This window comes from Perognathus longimembris, chromosome 1 (genome assembly GCF_023159225.1).
Source record: "Perognathus longimembris pacificus isolate PPM17 chromosome 1, ASM2315922v1, whole genome shotgun sequence".
Classification (NCBI taxonomy): domain Eukaryota; kingdom Metazoa; phylum Chordata; class Mammalia; order Rodentia; family Heteromyidae; genus Perognathus; species Perognathus longimembris.
The window spans coordinates 24,345,475-24,372,114 of NC_063161.1; the positions used below are offsets into that span (position 1 = coordinate 24,345,475).

Here is a 26,640-nt window from a genome sequence, read left to right on the forward strand (position 1 = left end):
CCCAGCAGCCCCACTTTTGGGTATCTATCCAAAAGACCACAAACATAATCACACTAATGCCACCAGCACAACAATGTTCATTGCAGCACAATTTGTCATAGGGAGAATCTGGAACCAACCCAGATGCCCCTCAGTAGACGAATGGATCAGGAAAATGTGGTACATATACACAATGGAATTTTATGCCTGTATCAGAAAGAATGACATTGTCCCATTTGTAAGGAAATGGAAGGACTTGGAAAAAGTTATACTAAGTGAAGTGAACCAGACCCAAAGAAACATGGACTCTATGGTCTCCCTTATAGGGAATAATTAGCACAGGTTTAGGCAAGTCACAGCAGAGGATCACAGGAGCCCAATAGCTATACCCTTACGAACACATAAGATAATACTAAGTGAAATGAACTCCATGTTATGGAAACGATTGTTGTAACTACTTTCAACTTACCATATGTAATTGTAGCCTCTATTGCTAATGATCTTCTTGCATTACCTTCCTGTGGTTGTACCTACACTTTCTTTGAATCTTATCTCAGTATACTGGATACTGGGTATACTGGTATTAGAACTAGGAAATTGGAAGGGATTACCAAAAATCGAGAGCCACAGGGTAAAAAAAGACAAACAACTACAAATGCAATACTTGCAAAACTGTTTGGTGTAAATGAACTGAACAACTCATGGGTGGCGGGGGAAAGGAAAGGGAGAGGGGGGAATGAGGGACGAGATAACAAACAGTATAAGAAATGTATCCAATGCCTAATGTATGAAACTGTAACTTCTGTAATTCAGTTTGATTATATATATATCTGTTTTACTGGTCAGTGAAAGTGCAATTCTTTTCCAAATAGATTTGTGGTTGGGTAAGCCTACAATGGAAAACTCATGGATACAGAGGGCTAATAATGTATTCTAATATTTGCCTGTATTTTAAAAATGTGTTTGGATCAGATTACAAAAACTGACAAAACTAGTTTTTAATTGTAAATGTTTATACTTGGGGATCCTTGTGCCATTATCTACAACTTGCATATTCTTGAGTTTATAATGGGTCAATCTATCTCATCTCTGGCCATATTTGAAAGAGGTTATGCTAATAAATTGTATCAAAAACCATCATGACATTCTTTGAATAAGTCTATACTTTAATGTCAGAATGGTCTATTAAAAGGTATGGTATAATTAACTCTTTGTAAAATAGATGTGAATCACTCATATACCTATTACTCACATAGAAAAAGATGGACATACTTCAAAAATCTCCACTATCTCACTTAGTATTAATGTTCCCTGATTAAGTGTTTTGCTTAACATCCTGATAGATCCACATTATCAGAATAAGAGAGTGTGAGTCACAGAAAGTATATTCATTAGACGTAGTGAGATGTAAAACTGAATAATGACTCTTGGTGTGACCTTGGGCAATACATGTTATATACCTGAAAAATAGAGTAGACTCAACCAACCACAAGTCTAATATATATGAAAAAGAATTGTACTTCTACTGAACATTAAGACAGCCTTTTACATTCCAGAGTTCAGTTAAAGCATATGGGAAGATGGGAGTAGATTATATGCAAATACTATACCATTTTTTCCCATTTCTTTATTGTTAAAGTGATGTACAGAGGGGTTACAGTTTCATACATAAAGCACTGTGTGCATTTCTTATCCAATTTGTTACCTCCTCCCTCATTTTTCCCCCCACCTCCCAACCATGAATTGTACAGTTGTTTTACAGTATATACTTTTGTAAGTATTGCTATTGCATTTGTTTGTCTTTCTATCCTCTGTCTCTCGATTTTTGTATTCCCTTTCCCTTTCCTAGTTTCAATACATGCATATACCATTTTATATAAAGGACTTGAGTGTCCTTAGACATTGGTATCCTGGAAGAGTCTGGAATCAACATATACATATCAATCAGAATGTTTTGTCTCAAGGTATAAAATAAAATTACATAAATATGCAGGAGAATACCAAATGAGTAGCTGCTATAGAGCTTTTCTTTTCTTTTCTTTTTGCCAGTCCAGGGACTTGGCCTCAGGGCCTGAGCACTGCTGTCCCTGGTCTCTATTTTGCTCAAGGCTAGCACTCTACCACTTGAGCCACAGCACCACTTCTGGCCTTTTCTATATATATAGTATTGAGGAATCGAACCCAGGGCTTCATGTATGTACTGTACCACTAAGCCATATTCCCAGCCTGCTATAGAGCTTTTCTAACTTGAGTTACTGACAACTGAGAAGACTATCAAGATGAAAAAAAATGATACAAAAAATACATATGTAGGGCTGGGGATATAGCCTAGTGGCAAGAGTGCCTGCCTCGGATACACGAGGCCCTAGGTTCGATTCCCCAGCACCACATATACAGAAAACGGCCAGAAGCGGCGCTGTGGCTCAAGTGGCAGAGTGCTAGACTTGAGCGGGAAGAAGCCAGGGACAGTGCTCAGGCCCTGAGTCCAAGGCCCAGGACTGGCCAAAAAAAAAAAAAAAAAAATACATATGTAAAATGGAAAACAATACAGATTTAAAACATATTAACATCATGCCTGTTATTCTAATTGCTCAGGAAACAAGGACAGAGAATAACAATACTAGGACAGCCAGGGTAAGTTAGAAAGACACCTTATCTGAAAAGCAAACTAAAAAAATGGACAGGACTAGGGTGGAGTAGAGATGGGAATAGCACAAATGATACAGAGTATTAGCCTAGCAAGCTGAGGCCAATAATCTCCAGTACAACAAACAAACAAACATGTTTAATTCGACACTGAATAAACATTAACTGGACTAATTCACCTTTTGTTTGAAATTTTCTGCCATCCATGGGCTACCAAAATACAGAACCCCATGCTAGGAACATAAAGTACTCGCTCAGCAACGACAAATCCAACAGGAAAAAAAAGGTTTGATGCAGGAATAAATGGTAATGCCATTAAGCAAAGTGCCTAGAAGGAAAAAGAAAGTTTATTACATTAAAAATACATATGCATGCTCAACACTCTAATAAAGAAAATTATCATTTAATCTGGATGAATGCATTTATTAGGCTCTCAAAAATTTTAAATATTATCAAGAATAATTTATAATAATACTATGATAATAATACCAAGAATAATTTAAACATATACAGGCAACTTGAGCAAATTAAGAAAACCTTTGAATTCTAGAACTTATAATTTAAGGGTATTTGTAGGTCTACCTGCATTTAGAAATGATTTCTTGAAATGAAAATCTGGATTTTTTATAGCATTTTAAACTTGAAAGAATTAACTATATTTTACTTTTTTCCTACAGTGAAAATTGTGGACAAAAGATCTGAACAGATTTTTCTTTTTACAAAAAAGGATATATAAACAGGTATAAAAATACCTTAGGTCATTATTATTAAAAAATGTACACCAAAACTACAATGAGATTCATATAACTCTTGTTAGAATAACTGATTATTATCAGAAAGACGAAAGCTAGTATGGAGTAAAGGGAATCTTGCAAATTTTTGGTGAAAATAAAAATTCCTAAACTCACTATAGAAAACAATATAGAAGCTCTTTAAACTATTAAAAATAGAAGTATTATATAATCCAGCATTCTCATTATTGGGTACTTATCCCATTAGTCTGGTTGGAGAGACTTCTGCATTCCTGTGCTCAATTAGTCTCACAAATATGAAATATGAAAACACCATATTTATTAATGGCTGAACAGATAAAGTACAGATATACAATGGAATCCTATTCAATTCTTGTCATTTGCAATATGGATGAGCCTGGGTGACATTATGTTAAGTAAAATTAGCAAGGCACAGGAAAACAGCATCACATAATATAGATATGGATTATCACATGAAATATATAGAACACATAAATTGAGAGTAGAATGTGGTCACAGGGGTCAGGAAATAAATACGTTAAGGAAGATGTTGGTTAGGCAATACAAAATTTTACTTAGATATGACTTTTAAAATGTGCTTAAAAATATAAATATATATATATCCTAGCAGAGGAGCATAATAGCTCAATAGCAATGTACATATGATCACGTAGTATGATCCTAAGCAAAATGAAGCTACAAGATTTGAAAATAAGTGGTTTATCTTTGTTGTAATTTCTAATGTACCCTATGAAGTTATGCCTTCTTTTTTTTCTCCCTCATGGTTTTACCCCGATGTCACTGTAACTGATTTTGGCACACTTGGTATTGTATGTATGTTTATTGGAACTAGGGAAGGTAAACACCAAAATAGAGAGACAAAGGGTAAAAGGAAACCAATGCAACAGCAATACTTACAAGACAATATTCTGTAAACCAACTGTACAACCAGGGGAGGGTGGGGAGGAAACCAAGGTGGGAGGAAGGCTGTAAATAACTGGCACCCAAAACACCCTTGAGGCAAAATTTAAGCTGGATCACCATTAAAACATGTTTCTTTGGATATTTGCCTCTACAGTTTGTTACTCAACTCTGTACAGTGCCTTGTTAGATAAGTTATTCTTTCAGCCTCAGAAATCTGAAAATATTCTAATGAAGCTGAGAGAAAAGAATGTGTTTCTTACAGCTTATTAATGAAATATAGAGGTAGAGATGTACATACTTTGAAAAGAGTATTTCCTTCACAAATGATTATTTCATAAGTCATGTAATAAGAACAAATCTTTTTGGATAATGTCACTTTTCCTTTGTTTCCATAATTTTTTTAAGGATCATACTCTGAGGCTGACCCTAGACAAAAATGAGAGGCCCTACCTGAAAAATAACCAAAACAAAAATAACTGCACCAAGAAACCATGTAACACTGGAAACTGAAGGAATGAAATGAAGAATGGGCTAGATAAGACAGCACACTTCTAGCTCTGTACCTTACCACTACTGTGTAACTTTCTGATAGGTCACATATATTTAACTTAAAATGAAGCAATACTAAATCTGAGGCAAGCACTACCTATCAAACTGCTTGGTATTATCTATCACACCAATTTACATCTCTGAAATTTCAGTATGTTTTAAAATGAAAACCACAAAAATATAAATGCATATAGTTTAGTTTTTGTTTTCCTGTGTATGCCTGATTAAAAAATATGCCTAGTAAGTAAGTCATGGCTGTCCTAAAGCAACTATATTAGTAAGAAACCATCAAGAATTCAAAAATTCCTATGTTCTCTTATTTCTGTTCCAGTTTCAATGACTACCTCTATTAGTGAAAATTTCATATGCAGCTCAGAAATTTCCTATACTAATTCATAAACCTTTTATATGAAGTTCACACTCCTCTTTGGAACTTCAGATATAAAGTACTGTTCAAAATGTTTAAAAATAGGGCTGGAAATGTGGCATAGTGGTAGTGCTTCCTTGCATGCATAAAGCCCTGGGTTTGATTCTTTAGTACCATATAAACAGAAAAAAGCTGGAAGTGGCTCTGTGGCACAAGCGGTAGAGTAGCTAGCTAGCCTTGAGCAGAATGAAGCCAGGAACAGCAGTGCTCAGGCCTTGAATACAAGCCCAGGACTCATAAAAAACAAAAACAAACAAAAAATGTCTACTATAATGTTTGAAAGAAACTTTCAACTCAACATATCTGAAGTTGAGAGTAATGTGAACTTTCCCACAAACTCTCTGTATTTTTCTTTAATCTCTGTTTCTTAGATTCTGGCTTCAAGTTTCCCCAAAATGCAAATTCTCTCAAAATGGAGACCTCATACTTCCTTTTTTAGGCACTATTATCAGGGCCTGAAATGATGCCAGTCCCTTAAGTTGTGATCATGATTTCTACTGAATAAATCTATTTCTCTAGTGTCTTGAGGCAGAAATGACACATTGATGAGAAATTAGAAGTTTTATTATAGTGAATGCTTGAGAAAATTATTAGTCTTCAATAATTTTTTAAAAAGCTCATAAGAACAGTATTTTTTTTTTTAATTGTTAGACTTGACAAAAACAGCAACACTAAAAGACATAAAATAATCAGGGGCCTATAGACATAAAGTTATCTTAAGAAATTATGGAAATCTTGCTAATGAGTGTAAGGTCCACCTCTGGGAGGGCTCCATGCAAATACTCCCCCTCCCCCAACCTGTTTAAGTCTGTGCCCCGGTACCTACATTACCTAGGTAACTGGCACACCTGGAGGCAGTTACCTCCTCCTTCTCTGAGGTCACATCCAATCTACCTGGTCATGTCTCCCACCTTTTCCTATATAATCCAGCTCAACACAGTCCACGCTCTTTTTCCTTTTCTCTCTTGCTCTCCTTCTGTCTTTTTTCTCTTTTTTCTTTCCTTTCTGGCAAACCTTACAATGAGAACTTAAGAACTACATTATTTCCCAGACACATTATTTCATATGATACTCTTCTCTAGCCAGGGAAATAAATAAGTATAGAATATAATCTATTTTATCAAATGTATGTAATCTACTAAAGCTTATAAAAGTGTAAGAAAATAAACTCAGAATGAGTGCTTCCTGATTGTACAGGTTCCATAAAGTTAGGAAAATTCATTATCAGTTTTCATTTTACACTACTGAATGCATTTGTAAAAAGAAGCCTGAAAATTAAATTCTGATGCAGTTCTAGAATAATCTAAACTAACTTTGTAAACTGAGACAATGAACAAAGAAAGACACTGATTTTAAAAGAATGCTTCTGATGAAGAAAAGGTACTCTTATACTTAGCCTGAACACAATACTGCTTAAAAAGTTGAGATTGAGCTGGGTGCTGATAGCTCAGGTTTGTAATCCTAGCTACTCAAGAGGCTGAGATCTGAAGATTGGAATTCAAAGCTACCATAGGCAGGTAGGGCCTTGAGACTCTTACCTCCAGTTAATCACCAGAAAACTGGAAGTGATGCTGTGACTCAATGTGGTAACCTTGAGCAAAACAGCTCAGGGACTGTGCACAGGCCCTGAATTCAAGCCTCATGAATGACAAAAAAAAAAAAAAAGTTAAAATGGCTTACCATTAGAACAGTCTTGGAGGAATCACCAGGGTATCGAAGACTGAATATTCCTAAAGCCCCAAGAAAGCAAAAGAAAACAAAAGTTGCAAGATTTCGAATATCCAGAAATGATTCTATAAGTGGTATTGTTCCCATGGTCCAATCACAGCAGAGCTCTGAAGGATTTAATAAAAGCCAAGCATTCACTGGAAGGAGGTAGTTAAAAGTTAGCTGTCTGGTAGGAGTTGGGCTTACAGCAGCTGGGTTATCAAATCTGTGTAAAGAACAACAAAAATATTTTGTGTTAACCTATTAAAGAAAAAACACATCTTATAGGTACCTCCAAACCAAACTGAATAAAAGGCTAGTTAAAAATAGTATTTATGAAGAATTGTTTGAAGTGCAAGTAGTACAATTCTTTCCAGCATTTATTAGAGTAATCCAGAAAATGAAGACAATAATACTGATACTCTTAGATATTAAATTATTACTTTCTAATTAAAATTACTAAGAAAAGCTGCCTAAGATTCATTTTTACATTTTATATGGCTATTTTTGTGAATACTTATTTTCCTATATGAGATATCTCTTTTAGAGCTATATACTAATAAATATTACACTTCCTAGAAAAAAATCATCTTTTCTGTCTTCATGACAGACACAACTATCAACTATATCACTTAGAATTTTCTTTTCCTTGCTTTGTCAAGAAATTAAAAATCAAATTTCTCGTACAGAGTATTTAACCATATAAGCCTACATGTGTATTTTCTGTGTTCTCTTTGCCCTGGTTTATATTATAAATATGCATAAACATATTTAGTTTATTTTTCTCCAAATCATGACATGTTAAATATTTTTCTTTAGTAAAGTCTATTTCCTAATACACTAAGTAAAATTATTATTTTTTTTTTTTGCCAGTCCTGGGGCTTGAACTCAGGGCCTGAGCACTGTCCCTGGCTTCTTTTCGCTCAAGGCTAGCACTCTGCCACTTGAGCCACAGCGCCACTTCTGGCCGTTTTCTGTATATGTGGCGCTGGGGAATCGAACCCAGGGCTTCATGTATACGAGGCGAGCGCTCTTGCCACTAGGCCATATCCCCAGCCCCGTAAAATTATTTTTAAAAGGAACCATATTACACAATAAGTTTAGATTTTTAGTCTACAAACTAAACGATATATTAACTAACAGTCATTTAAAATATCAAATAAAAATCAACATTTCCTACTTAGTTGACTTGTTTTTCTTCAAATATAACCCACAGCTGAGAAAAAGTAAACATTCTTTAACAAATAATAACACTAAAAGAATTTTTATATTTAAACTGCTATATATGAACAATAATACACCTTGAAAAATGAGTTGAATTTTCAAAATAACCAGCAGAAATTAATTGAAAGCTATGCTTATTTCTTCTACAGAGGAATCACTATTCAGGTTTTTAAAATTAACATCTTATTTAAGGTACCTGATTTACAAAGTCAATAATCAACAAGTCAAATCATGTAATTAACATCACAGGATAATGTAATAGAAACAAATTTATACCTGCATATTTATAAATGCTTCTGTTTGGACAATAATATAGTGGCATGCAACAAGTGCCAACCATCCACTCACATATATATGTACACAAAACTACATTCAAACATACACATCCTATTTTCGGATTGTAGAAGTAAAAAATGATTAGAACTCTCCCAAACAGTTGATAATGAGAAGAGTAATACATGGAACATAATTGAAAGTCTTTGAAAGGGTTGATAAAATAGTAACACTAAAATTAAGGGGTAAAGAAAATACAAAATTTGTATTTTCAATTCAATTTTCAGTACTGTAATATGTGAGTTCAGTTTAGCATGAGTAAACTCAGAGGTAAAAATTCAGGAAGTTAAAAAATAATCAAAAATGCAGCTGGACAATTATGTGTCATATTACAAAGTTCTGGGCTTCAAAATTATGTAAGTCTGGCATAGTGGTAGAGTGCTTGCCTAGCATGCATGAAGCCCTGGGTTCAATTCCTCAATACCTTATAAACAGAAAAAGCCATAAGTGGAGGTATAGCTCAAGTGGTGGAGCCCTAGCCTTGAGCAAAAGAAGCTCAGAGAAAGTACCCAGGCCCTGAGTTCTAGCCCCAGGATTGGAACAACAAAAAAAAAATACAATTTATTCTAACCAGTGCCAGTAATATCCTATCATGGATAGCAACATAGAAAAAAATGGTTTTTGTTTATTTGCCAATTCTGGAGCTTAAACTAGGGGCCTGGGCGTTGACGCTGAATCTCTTTGTACTCAATGCTAGCGCTCTACCACCTGAGCCACTGAGCCAATTCCAGCCTTTTCTGAGTAGGTTTTTTTTTTTTTTTTTTTTTTTTTTGGCCAGTCCTGGGCCTTGGACTCAGGGCCTAAGCACTGTCCCTGGCTTCTTCCCACTCAAGGCTAGCACTCTGCCACTTGAGCCACAGCGCCGCTTCTGGCCGTTTTCTGTATATGTGGTGCTGGGGAATCGAACCTAGGGCCTCAGGTATACCAAGGCAGGCACTCTTGCCACTAGGCTATATCCCCAGCCCTCTGAGTAGGTTTTTGGAGATAAGTCTCATGGAATTTCCTTCCCAGACTGGCTTTGAACTGGGATTTCTCAGATCTCAGCTTTCTGAGTAGCTAGGATTATAGGCATGAGCCACAGGCATCTGGCTGAAAAAAATGGTTTTTTGTTAAAAACAAATGTTACATGTAATGTCAGTAAGTTAAAATGACATTAGGAACCAGTAAGTTTCACTTAAAATTTTAGCCAAATAGGGTAAAATGTGAAAAGGTTAAATATTAGAGTAGGAAAACATGGTAGGTAATTAAAATTTTACTTCTAGCCTTAACTAATTTGTAAAACTGGGTAAGAGATATAAACCAGTATGGGGGTGGGGGGAAGGGGAGGCAGTACTCAGAACTTCTTTCCTTTGCCATGTTTTCAGCCCATCCCTTTTCGTTCTTGCTACTTTTTGCTTGGACTAACCTAACTCATGATTCTATTTATGCTTCCTGTTATACTGGAATGAAAGGCAAGAATCACCACACCAGCTTTTTCTGTTAACAGTATTTTGCAAATGTTTTTTGCCTGGGTTGGCCTGGAGCCACCCCCTGCTGATCGCAACCTCCTGTGTGTAATGACAGGCACATGAGGACATATCTAGCTATTGGTTGGAATGAAGTTCACATAAGCTTTTTGCCTGGGGCTGGCCTCAAACTTCCATTCTGATCTCTTCCATCTCTTCTCTCTTTATATCTACCCACGTACGAATTTGTACAAGGAGGATCTAAGGATCAAGCAAAGAAAGGTAGTGATACCTAATAAAGGAAAGAAAACAAATGAGGGGTGCCCTACCTGGAAAGAGTTCAGTACTGGATAGAGCTTTTAGTTGGTAGAGCCCAGGCCAAGCCTAGCAGTACACTTGAGCTGAGAAAATAAGAGACAGGAGGCCGGGGACTAGGGTTAGTGGGACAGCATATCAGAGAGAATAAAGTTGCTGAGTAAGTGAACTTGACTGTCACTATCAACTTTTCAGTACTTAAGAAGAATTCCTGTCAGTATATATGTGAAGGTCAACACAGTAAGTTAAATAATGTGTCCCCAAAATTTGTGTCTGCCTAGACTTTTAGAATATGGTCTTAAAAGCAGTTTTACAAGTTTAACTTGTTAAGATAAGGTTAAACTAGGTTCGAGTGGGCAAAAAAACCCAATAACTAGTAATACTTATAAAAGAGGAGAGAGGACAAATAGAGACACATGGGAAAGAAGGAGAAGATTGGAAAGCTATAGTTACATATTAAGTGCTCAAGATTGCTAGCAATCAACAGCAGCTGAGAGACATGCACAGAACAAATGCTTCCTCAAAGCCTCCAGAAGGAACCAACTCTGCCAACATATTTATTTTGGATGTAAGACTGCCAAATTGTGAGGAAATTAATTTGGTGCTTTAAGTCATCTAAATTGTGGTCACTTGTTAACAGCAGTTTTAGTTTTCAAAGGAAAATTATGACAAAAATAGGACATCCTGAAAAAATTAGGAGATAAAATCCCCTACTATTAGATTGAACAGGCGGTTCCTAAGCAGTCAGAAGAGAAATACTGAATATTATATTCAACCCATGGGTAGAATAGTCAGAAATCTCCCGTGAAATAAAATTAGTCCTATACTAAAGCCGTGGTTCTGTAATTCCTTTATAAATAGTAGAGCAACATTCATAAAATTCTGAATGAAAAACAGCCAAGCTAGTATTCCCCACTCAAGAGAAATTATGTTTCAAAAATGAATGTAAAATAAAGGTATTTATACACAAAAGCTAAAAGTTATTTCTAGTAGAGAAAGAAATGATGAAGTTCTTCATAGACAAGGGAAAATAGCAGAAGATGAAAATCTTGATCTAACAATAGAATGAAGGGAAACAGTAACTGCATGGATTAATCCAGCTTACAATGTTCTCTCAAAATACTACTTATTTAACAAAAGTAAAGAGAAATTACAAAGATATGGAAGACAATATTAACATGAACACTTAGCCAGTTGGGGGAGGTAATTAGCTTTGTTGTAGTTTCATGAGTATATGTATGCCCAAACTAGTCAATCTTTGTATTTTAAATATATTCAAAATGTTGAGTATAGTTCAAAGACTGCTGAAAAATTCAGTATAAATCCAAGATGTTATGGAACATTTATCTCCCAGTCAATGTAACAGAGTGGTGAAGAACAGAAACAACAACCAGAATTTCATACCTTGTAAACACTGGAAGTTGGGACTGAATAATCTGGACTCTAATCACAACAAGTAATAATGTACTGAACATCAAGACAATGAGTTTTATTAGTGTCTGCAGCATAGAAAATGGAATACTACCCTTTCCACGGAGAAACTGTCCAGCAGTAGTACATAATAAGGGCAAAGTATACTGAAAAAGAGAAAGTAAAAATCACAAATATTAGTATATATTTTCAACATATTATCCTCAGTACAAATTGAGGATAAACAAAATAATGGGCAATCTGTAGAACTGATAATAAAATCTTATCCAATAAATTGTACTGTAATAGTATTATTGCATGCTTTCCCAATTTGCCTGCAGATTCCATTGACATTTCAAAAGCAGTCTTTAACTAAAGGTGTCCTAAAAAGTTAATATGCAGAAGAGGGCAAAACATGCTTGTTTCTTCTAAACTTTTGCTATCATTACTGGTATGCAGATGAATTTTATTTGCAATAATATATTCAGATAATAAAGTCATTTATATCTTATTTAACTAGGATATTAGAGAACGAGAAAATTTAGTTTTCTTACCCCCTGTGCAATAAATACTTCATATACACAACAAATTCCAACAACTGTGATCCCTTGTTCTTTACACAATGTTGCCACAGCTACTAAAAATACTGTCAATGCTATCGGTGTCCACACTGAAATTTGAAAACAGAAAAACCCATATAAAATGTATGAGTATCGCTAAAAGATATTTTAAGATGTATTTAAACTTTCTAAGTAACTTTTGCTTCATAAATTCAAAGAAAAACACCAACATGTATAATTCCAAGGTAAAAAGAAAACATGTTTGTGGAAATGAAAATTACCTAGCCCAAAATACTAACCTAAACTACCTAACTTAAAACATAATTTTTAAAGGGAGAGTGGTGAGTTTAGAGGAATTTTATGGGTTGAGTGCAATAATTCAAGAGCTGCCAATCTAAAATATAAACAAATCTAAGATGTTTATCTCCAATTAAGTAAAGTTAGAAGTACAAGAGTGAGCAGAGAGGCTTAGCAAGAACTGAAGCTCTGAGTACCAGCCCCAGAGTGGTTCACAACAAAACAAAACCTATATACAAAAAAGCTGGATATGTTAAACAACAGACTCCTTGCCTAGCAAGCAGGAAGTTGACTTTATATTCCAGTACACAACAATAACAACAACAAAAGAAACAAAAAGCAAAAACAAATTCACCTAGGCTAGAAGCCTAGGTGTTTGCCTAGTATTAAAAAAGCCCTGGGTTTGATCCATACCACTGTTAAGAAACAAGTTAGTTTGGCCAAATCACTTATTTATTGAATCTTTATTTCCAAACATTTATAATCAGTACACTAGAATTATAGTAAGAATCCTCACTCTTGCCATATACACAAGATTCAAGAAAAAGAAAAGATTAACCATATAAAGATTACAATTTATTATATAAAACCTCTTTCATGTCAACTGACCCCACTCTAAAAGAGTTTTTTACTGTCTGGATCTTGTTTTCTAACAATGCCAAATATCATTAAGACCAGTGAGCTAATGTACACAAATTGCATTAAGAAGGGCACATAGCAAATGAATAGCTGAGCTATGGTAACCTATCATAAAAGCTAAATACTAGAAGTCTTGTGACTTTACCAAAACATCACAGTGTCCTAGTTGTCAAAAGACAACCAAAGCATTGGTACCTCTATCATTTCTTTTTTACAGATGACAGAAAAATGAATACAGACTAACTCAAAATTATACATTGTGGTTTTAAAAACTAGATTATATAGCATCTATTGCCCTATGATAAAATATGAACTGCATATAATTTTTATTATTGATTGGCGGCTTGTTTCCACACATGGTAAAGTAAAATACATAAAGATAAACACCAAGTACTGTTTTTAATATTCAACAAGAAGTACTGGAATGAACAAAACATATTTGATCATTCTTTTTTTACCACAGGAACAAAAGTACATGTTAAGACATTTACCTATAGAATTATCTGGTCCTTTTGATTTGGTATATGACAAAAATGCAGCAAGGAAAAAGATAGATGACAAAAGTTCTGCTCTACCAACAACACCTGTTACCTAGAAAGAGAAAGGGAGAGTAGGTCATATTAATGGAGAGTACAGCATCTTTAGAAACTGAAGTCTATAACTTAACAAGAGCACCCTTCTGTTTCTCAACATTTCAGCGCCATCAGGTGGTGAATTGATAGAAATTCATCAGTGATACTTTTAATAGTTTTTATTATCATTTTCAATTTAATTTGAAGTAACTACATTCATAAGACATTGAAAGAGTAGAACAAAGAGATTCTGTATATGCGTTACCTAGGTTTACCTAATGAGAACATCTTACATAGTTATAGTATAATACTTAAGAGACTTCTTTAAAAACCTAAACACTTTGTGGGGTAGCTGTGGCTGATGCCTGTAAATCCTAGTTACTCAGGAAGCTGAGACTAAGGACTACAGTTCAAAGTCAGCCCAAGCAGGAAAATCCCTGAGATTCTTATCTCCAATTAAGCACCCAAAATGTCACAAGTGGAGCTGTGGCTCTACTGATAAGAGTATTCGCTTTGAGTAAAAGAGCTCACAGCACAAAGGTCCTGAGTTTAAACCAGCACAACAAATATAGCCATTTTGCCTATTTTCTTAAAATAAGTGTTTTATTATAATACACAGGTATAAAAACATTAAATATAAAATGACAGGTTATCATTTTAAAACATCTGAGCTCACTGTAAAATTTAAAAAAAAAAAACTTTTGTAAATGAATGGAAAAGTCCTTGGCTAAATGCCACAGGGTCCATGGGAAATAACACATCATTCTCTAAATACACACTTTTTCTTACAAAGGAAAGCTTGTTACAAAGTAACTGAACAAAGTATTTAGCTCTCGCTGGGAGTTTCAAAGTTACCAAAATAATAATAATAATTAATAGTAATAATAATGTTTTAGAAAAGATCTGAACACAATGACAATGGCAAGAGAAACTTCACAGTTTTGAGATATGTAATAGAAGATATGAAACTACTGATTACCATTATTTGTCAGGAAATGTGTTCACAATTGTATGGATTTTCATATATTTTTATACTTCGTTTAAACTGGCCTTATTTCTTTATTTTTTGCTAGTACTGGGATTTGAACTCAATGTCCCATTCTTAATAAACCTGCTTGTTCGGTTGGCACCTCATCACTCTAGCCACCTCTCAAGTCCAGTTTCTTGCTAGATTCTCTGGCTTTACAATGAGATCTCAGCCTCCTGAGTAACTAGTATTATTGGCAAGAGCCACCAGGGCCCAGCTTAAATTGTCTTTATTAATTAACTATTTTCTACCTTTTTCTTCTTTTTGCCTGGTCCTGTAGCTTCAACTCAGGGCCTGGGCGCTGGTCCTTGTGCCTTTTTGTGCTCAAAGCTAATACTCTAACATTTGAGTCAGAGCACAACTTAGAGCTTTTTCTGAGCAGTTTATTAGAGATATGAGTCTCATAGACTTTTCTTACTGGCTGGTTTTGAACCAGAATCCTCAGATCTCAGCCTCCTGAGGAGCTAGGATTACAGGTATGAGCCACTGGCGTCTGGCAATTTTCTACCTTTTGACAATGATAAAGATGACAATGTCTAAAATCTGTACCAATAAAAAAACAATTAGCAGGAAACTCTATTTGTGCACATTTATATTATTAAAGTTAAACTATACATGTTCTTAGATGAGTTGTTACCCCTCAGAACTATCTTAAATTTAAATTTTTTTATGTAGTAGGAAAACTGAACTTAATACCTGTGAGAGTAAACTTACTGTATTAATTTAGGAGAATTCAAATGCATGAATGAAAACCAGACCAACCTTTTGTTCTTAAAAATATATGCCACTTATAATCACTACTTAATGTTTGTTAAAATAAAAGTAATATATTTTACTTACTGCTTCTGTATGTATTGGGTGTACTGCAAAGAGCAAAGCAGCAATCACACTGCTTCTGTTGTCCAGAAAAAGTTTGCAGACTTTAAGGAATATCACACTGACTGTAGCATGAAAAACTGTATTTAGAAGATGATATGACATTGGCTTCAGTTCACTAAAGAGATAATTCAAACGAAATGTCAACACTGTTAAGGGCCGGTAAGACTTGTGGCTTCTCTCCTAAAAGGAAACAAAACAAAACAAAACAAAACCAATGATTATTAACATACTTGTCCCTTTAGGGTGAAAAAAAAAGTAGTTACTGCTTTTTCTATTAATACCCCAAAAGTAACACAAACAAAAGAGAGTTTATAATCTAATTTGCTATTTCTTCTGTCCAAAATTAAGGCAACTTCCTCCCTGATACACAGTAATCAGAGAACTAATAGGAGAAATTATTTGATATTAACTCCTTTTATATTTAAAATCAGGTTAAACTAGAATACTGGGTTATTTCAAAGCTTGCTTTCTTACTTAGTATCAAAAGTTTATATAACTGCTGGCTTCAAAAGGAAATAAAAGAATGTCTACCAGTTTGGCCAGAATAGTGGTGATTCAAAACAGTACTCTCAGTTTGGTGCAGTGCAGGTACCTACACAAGGTACCTTAAACAGAAACACTTTATAAGTCAAATGTTACAGCCTAAGGCTATACTAGAAAATTACATACATGACTTAAATATCAATCCCACTGCCCAAGTTAACAACCTCATAAAATCAACATTAAACAGGAGCCAAACAATGAAAAAAATATTCATCACATCCTTGTGGCAACAGACTAATGCAGAACCTTGGTAATGATTTTTACAATGCTCCTGAAATATTCTATTGTGCAGTCAGGACTATGAAACACAAAGTAGTACCTGACCTACAGAATGGGTCTACAAGAGATAACTTAAACACTGAGAAGCCCATGGGAGTCTGAAGACCCCTAATGTGGCAGTACTCATAATGGCTAAAAAGAATGTCCTACACCCAAAAGCCCAAAATGTCTTTCCAAGTTACTATAACTTGGTAACATCAATGTTCTTCAATGGTACCATTTCCAGCTCATTGTGCAGGCTTACAACAACTAAATAATACTAAGAATAATTTTTCCCCTAGTTTCACATTTGCTACAAGAAGAGAATATACCAACCAAAAAGGATCAGGAAACTTGGTGTTGGTGGATTTTGCCTTTAGTCTTAGCTACTCAGGACTCTGAGGATCTAAAACTGAAGCCAGTCATTCAGAAGCTGGCTAGAGGAGTGGCTTAAGTGATAAGAGTGCCCACTGAACAAGTAAGGCAAGCAAGCATGAGGTCCTGAGTTCAAACCCCAATACAAGTAAAAATAAGCAAACAAACTGGAAATTATACATTAATAACTGCCATTCCATTCTCATTTATTTACCACTCTATTTAATAAATCTATTATTTGGGATCATGTTCTCAGTCTGTCAGTCTGTGAATATTAATACAAGTCTTTGTGTGTATAAGGGCACTTGGGGGAAAAATGAAATGTGAAATCTGTAAAGTTTAGGGAAAAAAAATCACACACAGAATGGAGCACTGGCTCTGTTGTTTATATCTCTTTATTTTCTATGTTGCCTTTTACAGTCTTAATCTGGACAACTAAGCTGTCATTTTAAAATTCAATTTTATGATTGCAATTTTCTAAGTAACAGGTTCCTAGGATAGGATGAAGGAATGGATTTGAACTTTTGAGAGTCTCAACATATAGAGCAGATGAAGAAGAGAATAAATTGCATGGAAATAATGTATGCTATAATAGGGATGTATTTAACCATCATTACCAAATTTGTTTATTTGTAAAAATAAAAGTAGGTAATATAGGAAAGTGTACTTCCTTAATAAGATAAACTATGTACTATATGCTTATGACTAGAATAAAAAATCAAACTCTTACTGTTTTTTAACATCAAAACTTAGGGAACTGGGAGAGAGATCAACAATATGGCTGAGAAAACAACTATAGAAATATTACGTTATGCTTCAATAACAATGTGTTCAAAATCTACATAAGTATTGTAGACTAATTCATTTGTCCTGAAGGCACTTACCATCTAAAAGCTGCATGCCACTTCCCATTCCATATGACAAACTAACATTAGAACCTAGTCTGTATGAAATCCAAATCAACAAAGGTTTAATCCTGAACAGTTCAACAGTGACTTTCAAAATGACTTTTAATAAGCTTTTTGATTACAGAGAGCAAGTGGCAATATGTATATATTTTTACCTTTAAAGTCAAACCTACTGAAGTTACTAGAGATGACATCAGTCAACTCTTTATCCGGAATCACACAATAAAAATAAGTATTTAGCAAGAAACCGACTTACATTACAACTTGTGCTCTTCTTACACTTTTTGTTTGTGTGTGTGTGTGTGTGTGTGTGTGTGTGTGTGTGTGCTCCTGGGGTTTGAACTCAGGGCCTGGGCACCATCTTTGATCTTTTTAGCTTAAGGCTAGCATTCTACCCCTTGAGCTACAGCTCTACTTCTGGCTTTTTGGTGGTTAAAGAGTCTGATGGTCTTTCCTGTACAGGCTGGAAACAGGTCCTTAGACCTCAGCCTCCCAAGTAGCTAAGATTACAGATGTGAGTCCCCAGTTCCCAGTAGAGGGCTTGGTTTTTAGACAAACATATTATAAAGTAATATAAAGTAAGCTAAGGTGCATGGCAAAGGAATAATCCAGTACTACTTTAAAGATAACTACATTTTAACTTCCTGTCTAAATTAGAGAGAAATTATTTCTCCTATAAGTACTTACTTACCTCTGACATGGGGGTTCCCCAGAAGTCATTCTGAAATAACGTTTTTAAAGGTGTAGAAGGATGCAAGTCTTTATTATCCAGTATTGCTGAAACATCATCAAAAACAAACCCACAGAACAGGCTGTTCCAATAGCAAGCAGTAACCACACCTACTATTAAGGTTACTTCTTTGAGGTTAATGTCAGCCATCTTTCCTATAAACACTTGTAGATAAAAACTGGAAAAAGAGTCAACATAGAAGATAAAAAGAAATAAACACATATTTCTATTTCAAGACACAATATTAGTAAATAAGTAATACAATAAAGTACAATACAATACAATAACTACAATAAAGTACAATAAAGACTATAGTTAATACTTCCTCAGAAAGGCTCAACTCATACCTCACACCTCTAAAAAGCATTTGCTGACCACTTCACCATATTTCTAACCTCAGCAATTTTTTTCCATACTTCTTTTACAGTCTTTTTTTTTTTTCTTTTTGATCAGTTGTGGGGCTTGAACTTTGGGCCTGGGTGCTGTCCCTGAGCTCTTCAGCTCAAGGCTCATGGCTCTACCACTTGAGCCACGGCACCACTTCTAGTTTTCTGTTAGTTAATTGGAGAAAAGAGTCTCACGGACCTTCCTGCCCCGGCTGTCTTTGAACCACAATCCTCAGATCTCAGGCTCCTGAGTAGTCAGGATTACAGCCACCAGCACCTGGCATTTTTATAGTCCTTTAAAAAATCATATTTAATGTTTAGACCTATGTATGTAGTTAAATAGACAGTGGAGTCCTTTTCAGATGACATGATCAGGGTACAAGAGAAAATACAAGGCCATTCACTCCACCTATTCCTGATAGCAGTGACAAGGTGCCATCGAAATGTGGGTTTCTTGTTTGAGCCTAAGGTACTCAGGGACTAAAAATAAGCAACAAGCACAACTCAGCTATCGTGAGTCAGCTAGTCAGCCTAAAAGAGAGATGGTGAGAGAGTAGTGTAGAGGAAAAGGCTTTGATGTGGACAAGCTGATCGGTTAATGGGAGATTCACCTTTAAAAGTATAAGGTGAAGGGGTCAACAGGACAGCTCTATCTAATTAGAGCAATTTCATTGCTTGCAATATTTATAGCAACAAAGCATTGGGCCCTCAGGTTCTAGGATTGTAGGCTGGTTGAAATGGGAGGTATCAGTCCTTCAGGATTTGAAAATCAAGTAACAGCTGAAGGAGTCCTGGGACATCCAGCCAAAGTATCTTGGGAATGATATGACCACAGAGACAAACTGTGACATGTGTGACATGGGAAATTAAAGAAGTACCACAAACTCGGACTGTGAAGAGTTAGGTCCTATTCTCCCAAGTTCCAGGGTCCACAGATCTGCAGAAACAACACCAAGCCTGTAGATGGCAGAGTGCTCAGCATCCAGGAACTATCTGCTGTCTGTAGGAATTTGCTTTAGGTGGGACTTAGCATAGGACCCTGGGCTCACACAATATCCCCAGTCTCTTCAATTCCATAGGCTGACACACTGTTGAAAGGGACTGAAAGAATTGAGATCCTCAGGCAAAGCACTTGAGTCCTTCAGTTCTGACACCAGTGCAGAACTTTGTGCTCAATTTGTTCTCTCCACAATCAGGCACATTTAAGAGGATAGACTGGCAGTGGCACATGTGAAACTTTAAGCGCAAAACTGGTTTCCTTAAAAAGAATTAATTCTAAAAGAAGAAATTTTGAGAGGTGGTCTTTTGTTCTTATAATCATATCAGCTAATAAGTTAACCTGGGAGTTAAATGGTAATCTCAGGACAACAGGAGGGCAAGAAAAAATTGACAGTGGTATACTGTTTTTTAGTTTGGGTTTTTTTTTTTTTTAGAAAGGTTCTTGCTATGTGGCATAGGCGCCTGTGAAATCTGCAATCCTCCTGTCTCAGCTTCCTGAGTGCTAGGTTTACAGGCATGTGCAACCATGCCTATTTAAAAAAAAAATTAAGCAAAATAACATAATTTAGGAGAGGATTCAGAATCAATTTGAAAGGGGTTGCAGAAGGGACAGAAAAAGTGTGTAAAGAGAACATTAAGACAAAAAGACGGCTCATCGTAATTCATACCATAAGCTCAGTTGTGGAATCTTAGGTTCTGTCCAAGAATCACTTATAAGGTTGAAGAAAAAAAGGTTACACAGTGCTTAGACGGAGGGGAGAGGGAGTCATTACTGCAACAGTTTTAACAAAGGTTTATTGGAGGAACTTGCAGGGTTTTTTTTTTCTAGGCAAATACACACATGTATACACGCTAAGTGGGAGGAATGACTGATATACGTTTGTTTACAAAAATGGGATATGAATACTTAAGTATGCCAAATCCAGCTGCATTGAGATCATGTAATTCATAGGCTACATTATAGATACAAAATCCAATTTCTTCATTTAAATTGTACTGAGTGGTTTTTTGTTTTTGTATTACTCTAATAGCATAATTGTAGAATTGAATTTTATATGACTTAATAAGTTTTAGCCAGGAAAGAAAGTCCTCCCAGTTCAGTCACCTGAGAAATTAAAAAAAATCTCATCTCAATTCTTTGTTTGGTAATTTACACTAGTCATTAATTTAAAGTAACATAATTTATTACTATCATGAAGTTTAAAAACTCTAGCCTGCAAAGTTTGCAAAGGTTGTATTAACAGGGACTCCCACTATTTTTCCTAGTCTCCTCATGTTGAAGGAAGACAAGTAACAGCTTGTTACATAGCCATTTCTTTCCCTGAATGCAAGGCAAACAGTAAACAGAAAAGTTTACTGTACACATTAGTTCTTAAATTTCTAATGATCCTGCATTATTTTAGACACTGGAAAAAATAAGCTATCATTTGCTCTCTTGGTAAGTCAGCAAAAGGAATGTAACACCTATGGAATTTAAAGTGACTGGCATAGAGAACATAATTAGTAATTACTAAAGTCAAAGCTTTTTGTGAAGTGATTTTGGTAAGGTAAAACTATTCAGAGAAACAGGTTCAGGCAAGTGTTTCTGTAACAAGGCCATTTACAAAACTGTCACATAAAACCTTGTGTTGGTGAAGATTGCTGATGTAGAAATTTTGATGGAAAATAATGACCTTGGCGCTAAAAAGTACTAAATTCATCTATGCCATCCTCAACATTATGGAAAACACTGAACATGAAAAATATTTAATTAAAATTCTTGAATAAACAAGGTTATAAAATGAGAATATGTAAAATTTAATTAAAGAGCATGACTGAGGAGCAAATCTTTCATAAAATATTGGTTTCTATAATACATGAAGTGTCAGTATGGCGACCTTACAGTTTAGAACACAATACTTAACCTCTCTGAGCTTCTATTTATTAGCTGAGATGGAAAATGAGGTGAATGAAAACCCTCATTTCACGGCCAGACTATTATGAAGAATAAATGAGTTCCTAAATAGTACTTGGTATATCATCGTTAAAAAAAGCAGTTAGCAAATATAACGAGTGTCCTTAAATTTATTTCACAAAATTATTCTTTGCATTTCCTGAACTGTGTCTTGTTTAACCTAAACACGTGATATATAAAGAAATCAATTTACAAATGGAAATGGAAAAAAAAAAAGGAGAGAGGCAAAGGTCCAAATAGTTAGAAATGTCATTTTGATTTCAAGCCTTCAGCTTCTTAAGAAACTTATCTAGAGCGATGTATTCTATTCCAGAAGCTGGAATCCTATTCCTATGAAGCTGAAGAGTGAGGAAAACTTGCTAGAGTTAAGAGGGTTAACACAGAGCAGGCGTCTTCATAGCCAGCGCCCACTGTAAACAAGCAAGTGACAGCAAACGATCCCGAGGGCCCTTCACCAACAACTACCTCCTTTTCTAGAGCCCTCACTCCACACTGCCTCTAAAGCCCTTCGGTCCCCCAAAGGCCGTCAGGTTACCGGCCAGGCGGGCGGGGTCGGAGGAGGCGGGGTCTTCGTTTCTCAGGTCTCCCTAAACCATGAATGAACTCAGCAATACCACAACAGATTCCGGGGTTTGACGAGGCTCTAACTTAGTCCCTCTCTTCCACGACGGAAGGGACTAGCCCCGACGCACCTTTAACCACACACCTGAAGAGAAGGCGGGGCCTTCCCACCACTCCAGACTCGGGTCGGGCCCTGGAGTCCCGAGGGCGGGAGATTCTCTCAACTCCTTCACAGCCACTGACCCACCACCGGACCTCACCTGACGGCGGTTCCACCGACGGGCTGGCTTAGGGAAATCTCAGAAAGAGCAGTGCGGTGAGTGCTTCCCCCAATGCCACCGTCATGGTTTCGGGCGCCCTGGCCACCGGAGCAAACGTCGGTCATCCGCTGTGTCTCCCGCCTCTAGATGCTTCCCATCCTCGGTGGTGCGGTCGCAGCCTTTCGCACTGCATGACGGGAACACTTTAAAGTCCCTATTCAGAGACTTCAGTTCCCTGCATGCAAAGTCCAAACGCAGAACTGTACTCTGGGATTTGGAGTCCTCGTTACCCCCTACGCTTCTTCTTGGTTCTTAACTCTGTGGCCCAGGATGCGGGCAGGGAAATCTAACCGTAAAGCATTGCCGGAGGTCGTAAAATGTAGGCTCTCCTAGCATCCGGGACCTACAGCCGGCTTTAGCGTAGTAGTGGTGGTGGTGGTAGTGTGGGGCGGGGCGTCGCCTAGCAGCCGACGCCGCTGCCGGTTTGGCTTGTTCTGAGCCAGTCGGCGGGACAGCGGGACACGGAGTTGGCTTTGGAACATCCTAGGGAGTGGTCAGAAGCTGCTGCAGGGCCCAGCGTGGTTGTGGAGGCGGATGCGGGACTGCTGCTGATTGCCAGGCGTGGCCTAGGTGGGTGGATCCCGTGAACCGGTCCCGCTCTTTCTCCTTGAGCTGGTTCTTCAGACAGGAACCCGAGTGCAGCTGCCTTCTTAACCCGCCCCTGTGAGCCTGGGATCTTCACTGTCTCAGCCCTGTTTTCCCCCACACAACTTGACTCCGGTCTTTTATTTGCGCCCTTTATTTATTTAGTTCCTGCTTCTCAGAATCTGGTCATCCGCAGACTTCCAACTCCCCCCCCCCCCCCCCCCGCCCCTGCGCGCTTGACAGGGTCAGGTGTTCGCGCGCGCGCTCGGTGTGAGCTTTTTAAGGGGCATGCAAGAGGGGCCGAAAATCTTAGTTACCTACTTTCGTGTTAGCAAAGAAGTCATCACACATTGCTTACCCCGTGCAGAATCTGATGGGTTTTGTGCCTAGATGCTGTATGTAATCTTGGTGGAGAGGATAGTTTGCCCACGTATCTGTTTTAGCTATTGAGGAACCATAGTTCTTTGCCAACATCTTCGAGTTGTGGTGACGCTCTAAACATAGTAATGCTGTTTGTACTGGAGGAAAAAAGCAAGAAATTTCCACTTGTTTTGTTACAGGAGGTGGAAGAAGTCAAGATGCCACCTTATATAAACTGGAAAGAGATCATTAAAGTTGATCCTGATGACCTGCCTCGTCAAGAAGAACTGGCGGATAATTTGTTGATTTCTTTGTCCAAGGTGCTTAAATGATACACCAGTTATTTATCAATTAAATCATTTATGCTGATTAGTTGTCATTAATTAAAGCTACCAATAAAAATCACTGAATGCTACAACGGAAAAATGGTTATATTTGCTTAAAGATGATTAACTAGTTGTTGTTTTTTTTAAAACTTAGGTGGAAGTAAGTGAACTGAAAAATGAAAATCAAGAAAATGTGATACACCTTTTCAGAATTACTCAGTCATTAATGAAGGTTTGTATACAGAAGGTTTTGTTTTTGTTTTTGTTTTTGTTTTGCCAGTCCTGGGCCTTGGACTCGGTCTGAGCACTGTCCCTGGCTTCTCTTTGCCCAAGGCTAGCACAATGCCACTTGAGCCACAGCGCCTCTTCTGGCCGTTTTCTATATATGTGGTACTGGGGAATCGAACCCAGGGAGGGCTTCATATATATGAGGCAAGCACTCTTGCCAATAGGCCATATTCCCAACCCCTACAGAAGGTTTTAAAAGTAACTAACAGGGAATTTGTAAATCTCTTGTAAAATAAGACAATCTCATAAGGCTTAAAACAAGACATCTTTAAATGTGGGTTGAGATATAATAGTGTGCAAAACATACTCTAAAGTTCCTAAAAGTTATAGGGAGAAATAAATGGGTGTGTTTTAAAACAATGTAAAGAAATGCATCTTGAAGTCCAGGTGAAAGATACAGAAATGACTAGACTAGGAACTTGAGTGTATGGGAAGGGGAATTCAAGCTGTGTTCAAAGGCTAGATAAGTGGAAGGCAGTGATAAGAGGATTATCATAAAAATTATCATGAAAAGTCTCATAAATATGAAATATGCTTATTTAAAATTGAGGAAACAAGTGCTGAAAGTTTATCAACTATTACACAATAACAGATTTTAAATGATAGCCGATAGATAGAAAAGTATGCTTTAGGCAGGCAAAATGATGTTGGTTATATAGGACAAATTAAGAGAACTGTAGCTGATTAGCCTGAAAGTGAAGGAATTGTGACAGTTTTATAGAATATTAACAATGGGAATATAAAAAGTGAAAAAATTGAAAAAAATACAAAACATTACAAAATACTGGATATAAATTTTGAGATAAGAAATATAAAGATGTTTCAAGCCATTGCAGATCTAAAAATTGTAGCTCTAAATAAGAATGTAATTTATCCATTCAATACAGGTATTTTCTGAATATTGCATGAATGACACATAACAGGCAATGAGGATTAACAGTAGATAAAACAAAGTTGTATATTCAGTGCTTACATTTCAGTGAAGAGGTATATTGAAGGAACTCTTTTTCCTTTAATATTTAGATGAAAGCTCAAGAAGTAGAGCTAGCATTGGAAGAAGTTGAAAAGGCTGGAGAAGAACAAGCAAAATTTGGTAAAGCCCTGTTTAAAGCTTATTGTGGTCCATTTACTACTAAGCAGTTGAAAATTACACTTAATATGTCCTGTAATATATATACAATTTATTATGAAATAAGTTTATACTACTACTTGGATCTCGTATGTAATGTTTCTTTTACATCATCTTGTAATCATGATGGAATCCTTTAAAATAATTAATTTTGTTATTGCGTTGAAATGTATCTAAAAATTGTTTCAAGGTAAATCTAATCTGTTGAAATATCTGTCTTTTTTAAAATAGAAAACCAATTAAAAACAAAAGTAATGAAACTGGAAAATGAACTGGAGGTACGTCCATTTGTATTGCTAAAATGAGATTGGATGAATTGTATTACTTTGAATTTTCATATTTTTCTATTGACTAGAAAGTCACAAAGATATCATCCTGCTTACATTTTGTTCAGTATACTATATGTTTAAGTGCTTTGAAATATACTAAGAATTAAACACATAATGATGAACAGAGTAAAAACCAGTTAAATCTTTCTAGCTGGAAGTCTAGAAATATATAGAAGGACTATTAGAAATGTGAGGAAGAATATAGATCGAAATTTGAGGAAATAGTGACAGAGCATTACAGTAAAATTTTTGACGAAGCAAAGGGCAAAAATAATAATGTATTGTTGAGATTTTTGAAAAGAAGATACATGGTAGAAATGGAGTAGCCTCTGAAAAGAGAAGAGAAGGAAGATTACAGAAAGTGTTATGTTTACTAGCTTAGTGCTTGGAAGTTGATAGCTCGTACATGAAATCATCTGCTAAAAGTAAGAGTGGAAGATGCTATGGTCAAATTTCAATAATGTCAGATAAGATGTGCACTGGTGGCTCATGCCTATAATCCTAACTACTCAGGAGGCTGAAATCTGAGGATCATGGTTCTGGGCAGAATAATCAGAGAAACTCATATATCTAACTAACCAACAAAAAGTAGAGCAAGGACTCAAGACCCTAAGTTCAAGCCCCAGTACAACAACAAGAACTATAAAAGAATGTCATGAAAAGCTGCGAAGTAGTGGGAAAATGTTTGAAGGGGAGCAGATCTGGATTCATAGAGTTGAGTTCCAGACCTGTTTCTTTTAACTTGTTTAACTCCTTAAATTTGGAAGTTATTTCTTACTTCCTATAGTAGCCCCAGCTCCTGGGAAAATGTCAGTCTTTCAATAAATGTTTATGTAATTAGTGACTTATGAAGTTGGATTATTTTGTATTAGTGTTTGTTCATAGTTATTATAGAATAGAACAG

At 36.2% G+C, this 26,640-nt stretch overlaps 2 protein-coding genes across 7 annotated transcripts in view; one reads left to right on the forward strand and one right to left on the reverse strand.

Annotated features, from left to right (window-relative positions):
- The window catches only part of Tmtc3 (transmembrane O-mannosyltransferase targeting cadherins 3), a 49,222-nt gene extending 26,389 nt beyond the window's left edge, over positions 1-22,833 (reverse strand). The window contains exons 1-8 of the mRNA XM_048358568.1: positions 22,660-22,833; positions 18,461-18,677; positions 15,647-15,865; positions 13,699-13,798; positions 12,266-12,381; positions 11,706-11,878; positions 6,958-7,210; positions 2,805-2,953 (exon numbers count right to left, since the gene is read on the reverse strand). Coding sequence (XP_048214525.1) covers positions 2,805-2,953; positions 6,958-7,210; positions 11,706-11,878; positions 12,266-12,381; positions 13,699-13,798; positions 15,647-15,865; positions 18,461-18,677; positions 22,660-22,784 — 1,352 coding nt within the window. The 5' untranslated portion in view covers positions 22,785-22,833. The remainder of the gene's footprint in view (positions 1-2,804; positions 2,954-6,957; positions 7,211-11,705; positions 11,879-12,265; positions 12,382-13,698; positions 13,799-15,646; positions 15,866-18,460; positions 18,678-22,659) is intronic.
- A 278-nt stretch (positions 22,834-23,111) lies between these two features.
- Cep290 (centrosomal protein 290) overlaps positions 23,112-26,640 on the forward strand; it is a 67,571-nt gene continuing 64,042 nt past the window's right edge. For all 6 annotated transcript variants that reach the window (XR_007212779.1, XM_048358621.1, XM_048358581.1 and 3 more), the window contains exons 1-5: positions 23,112-23,289; positions 23,865-23,984; positions 24,145-24,222; positions 25,302-25,371; positions 25,639-25,685. Coding sequence is in view for 5 of the 6 variants with exons in the window: in XM_048358621.1 (XP_048214578.1) it covers positions 23,883-23,984; positions 24,145-24,222; positions 25,302-25,371; positions 25,639-25,685 (297 nt within the window). In the remaining variant the exon portion in view is untranslated. The remainder of the gene's footprint in view (positions 23,290-23,864; positions 23,985-24,144; positions 24,223-25,301; positions 25,372-25,638; positions 25,686-26,640) is intronic.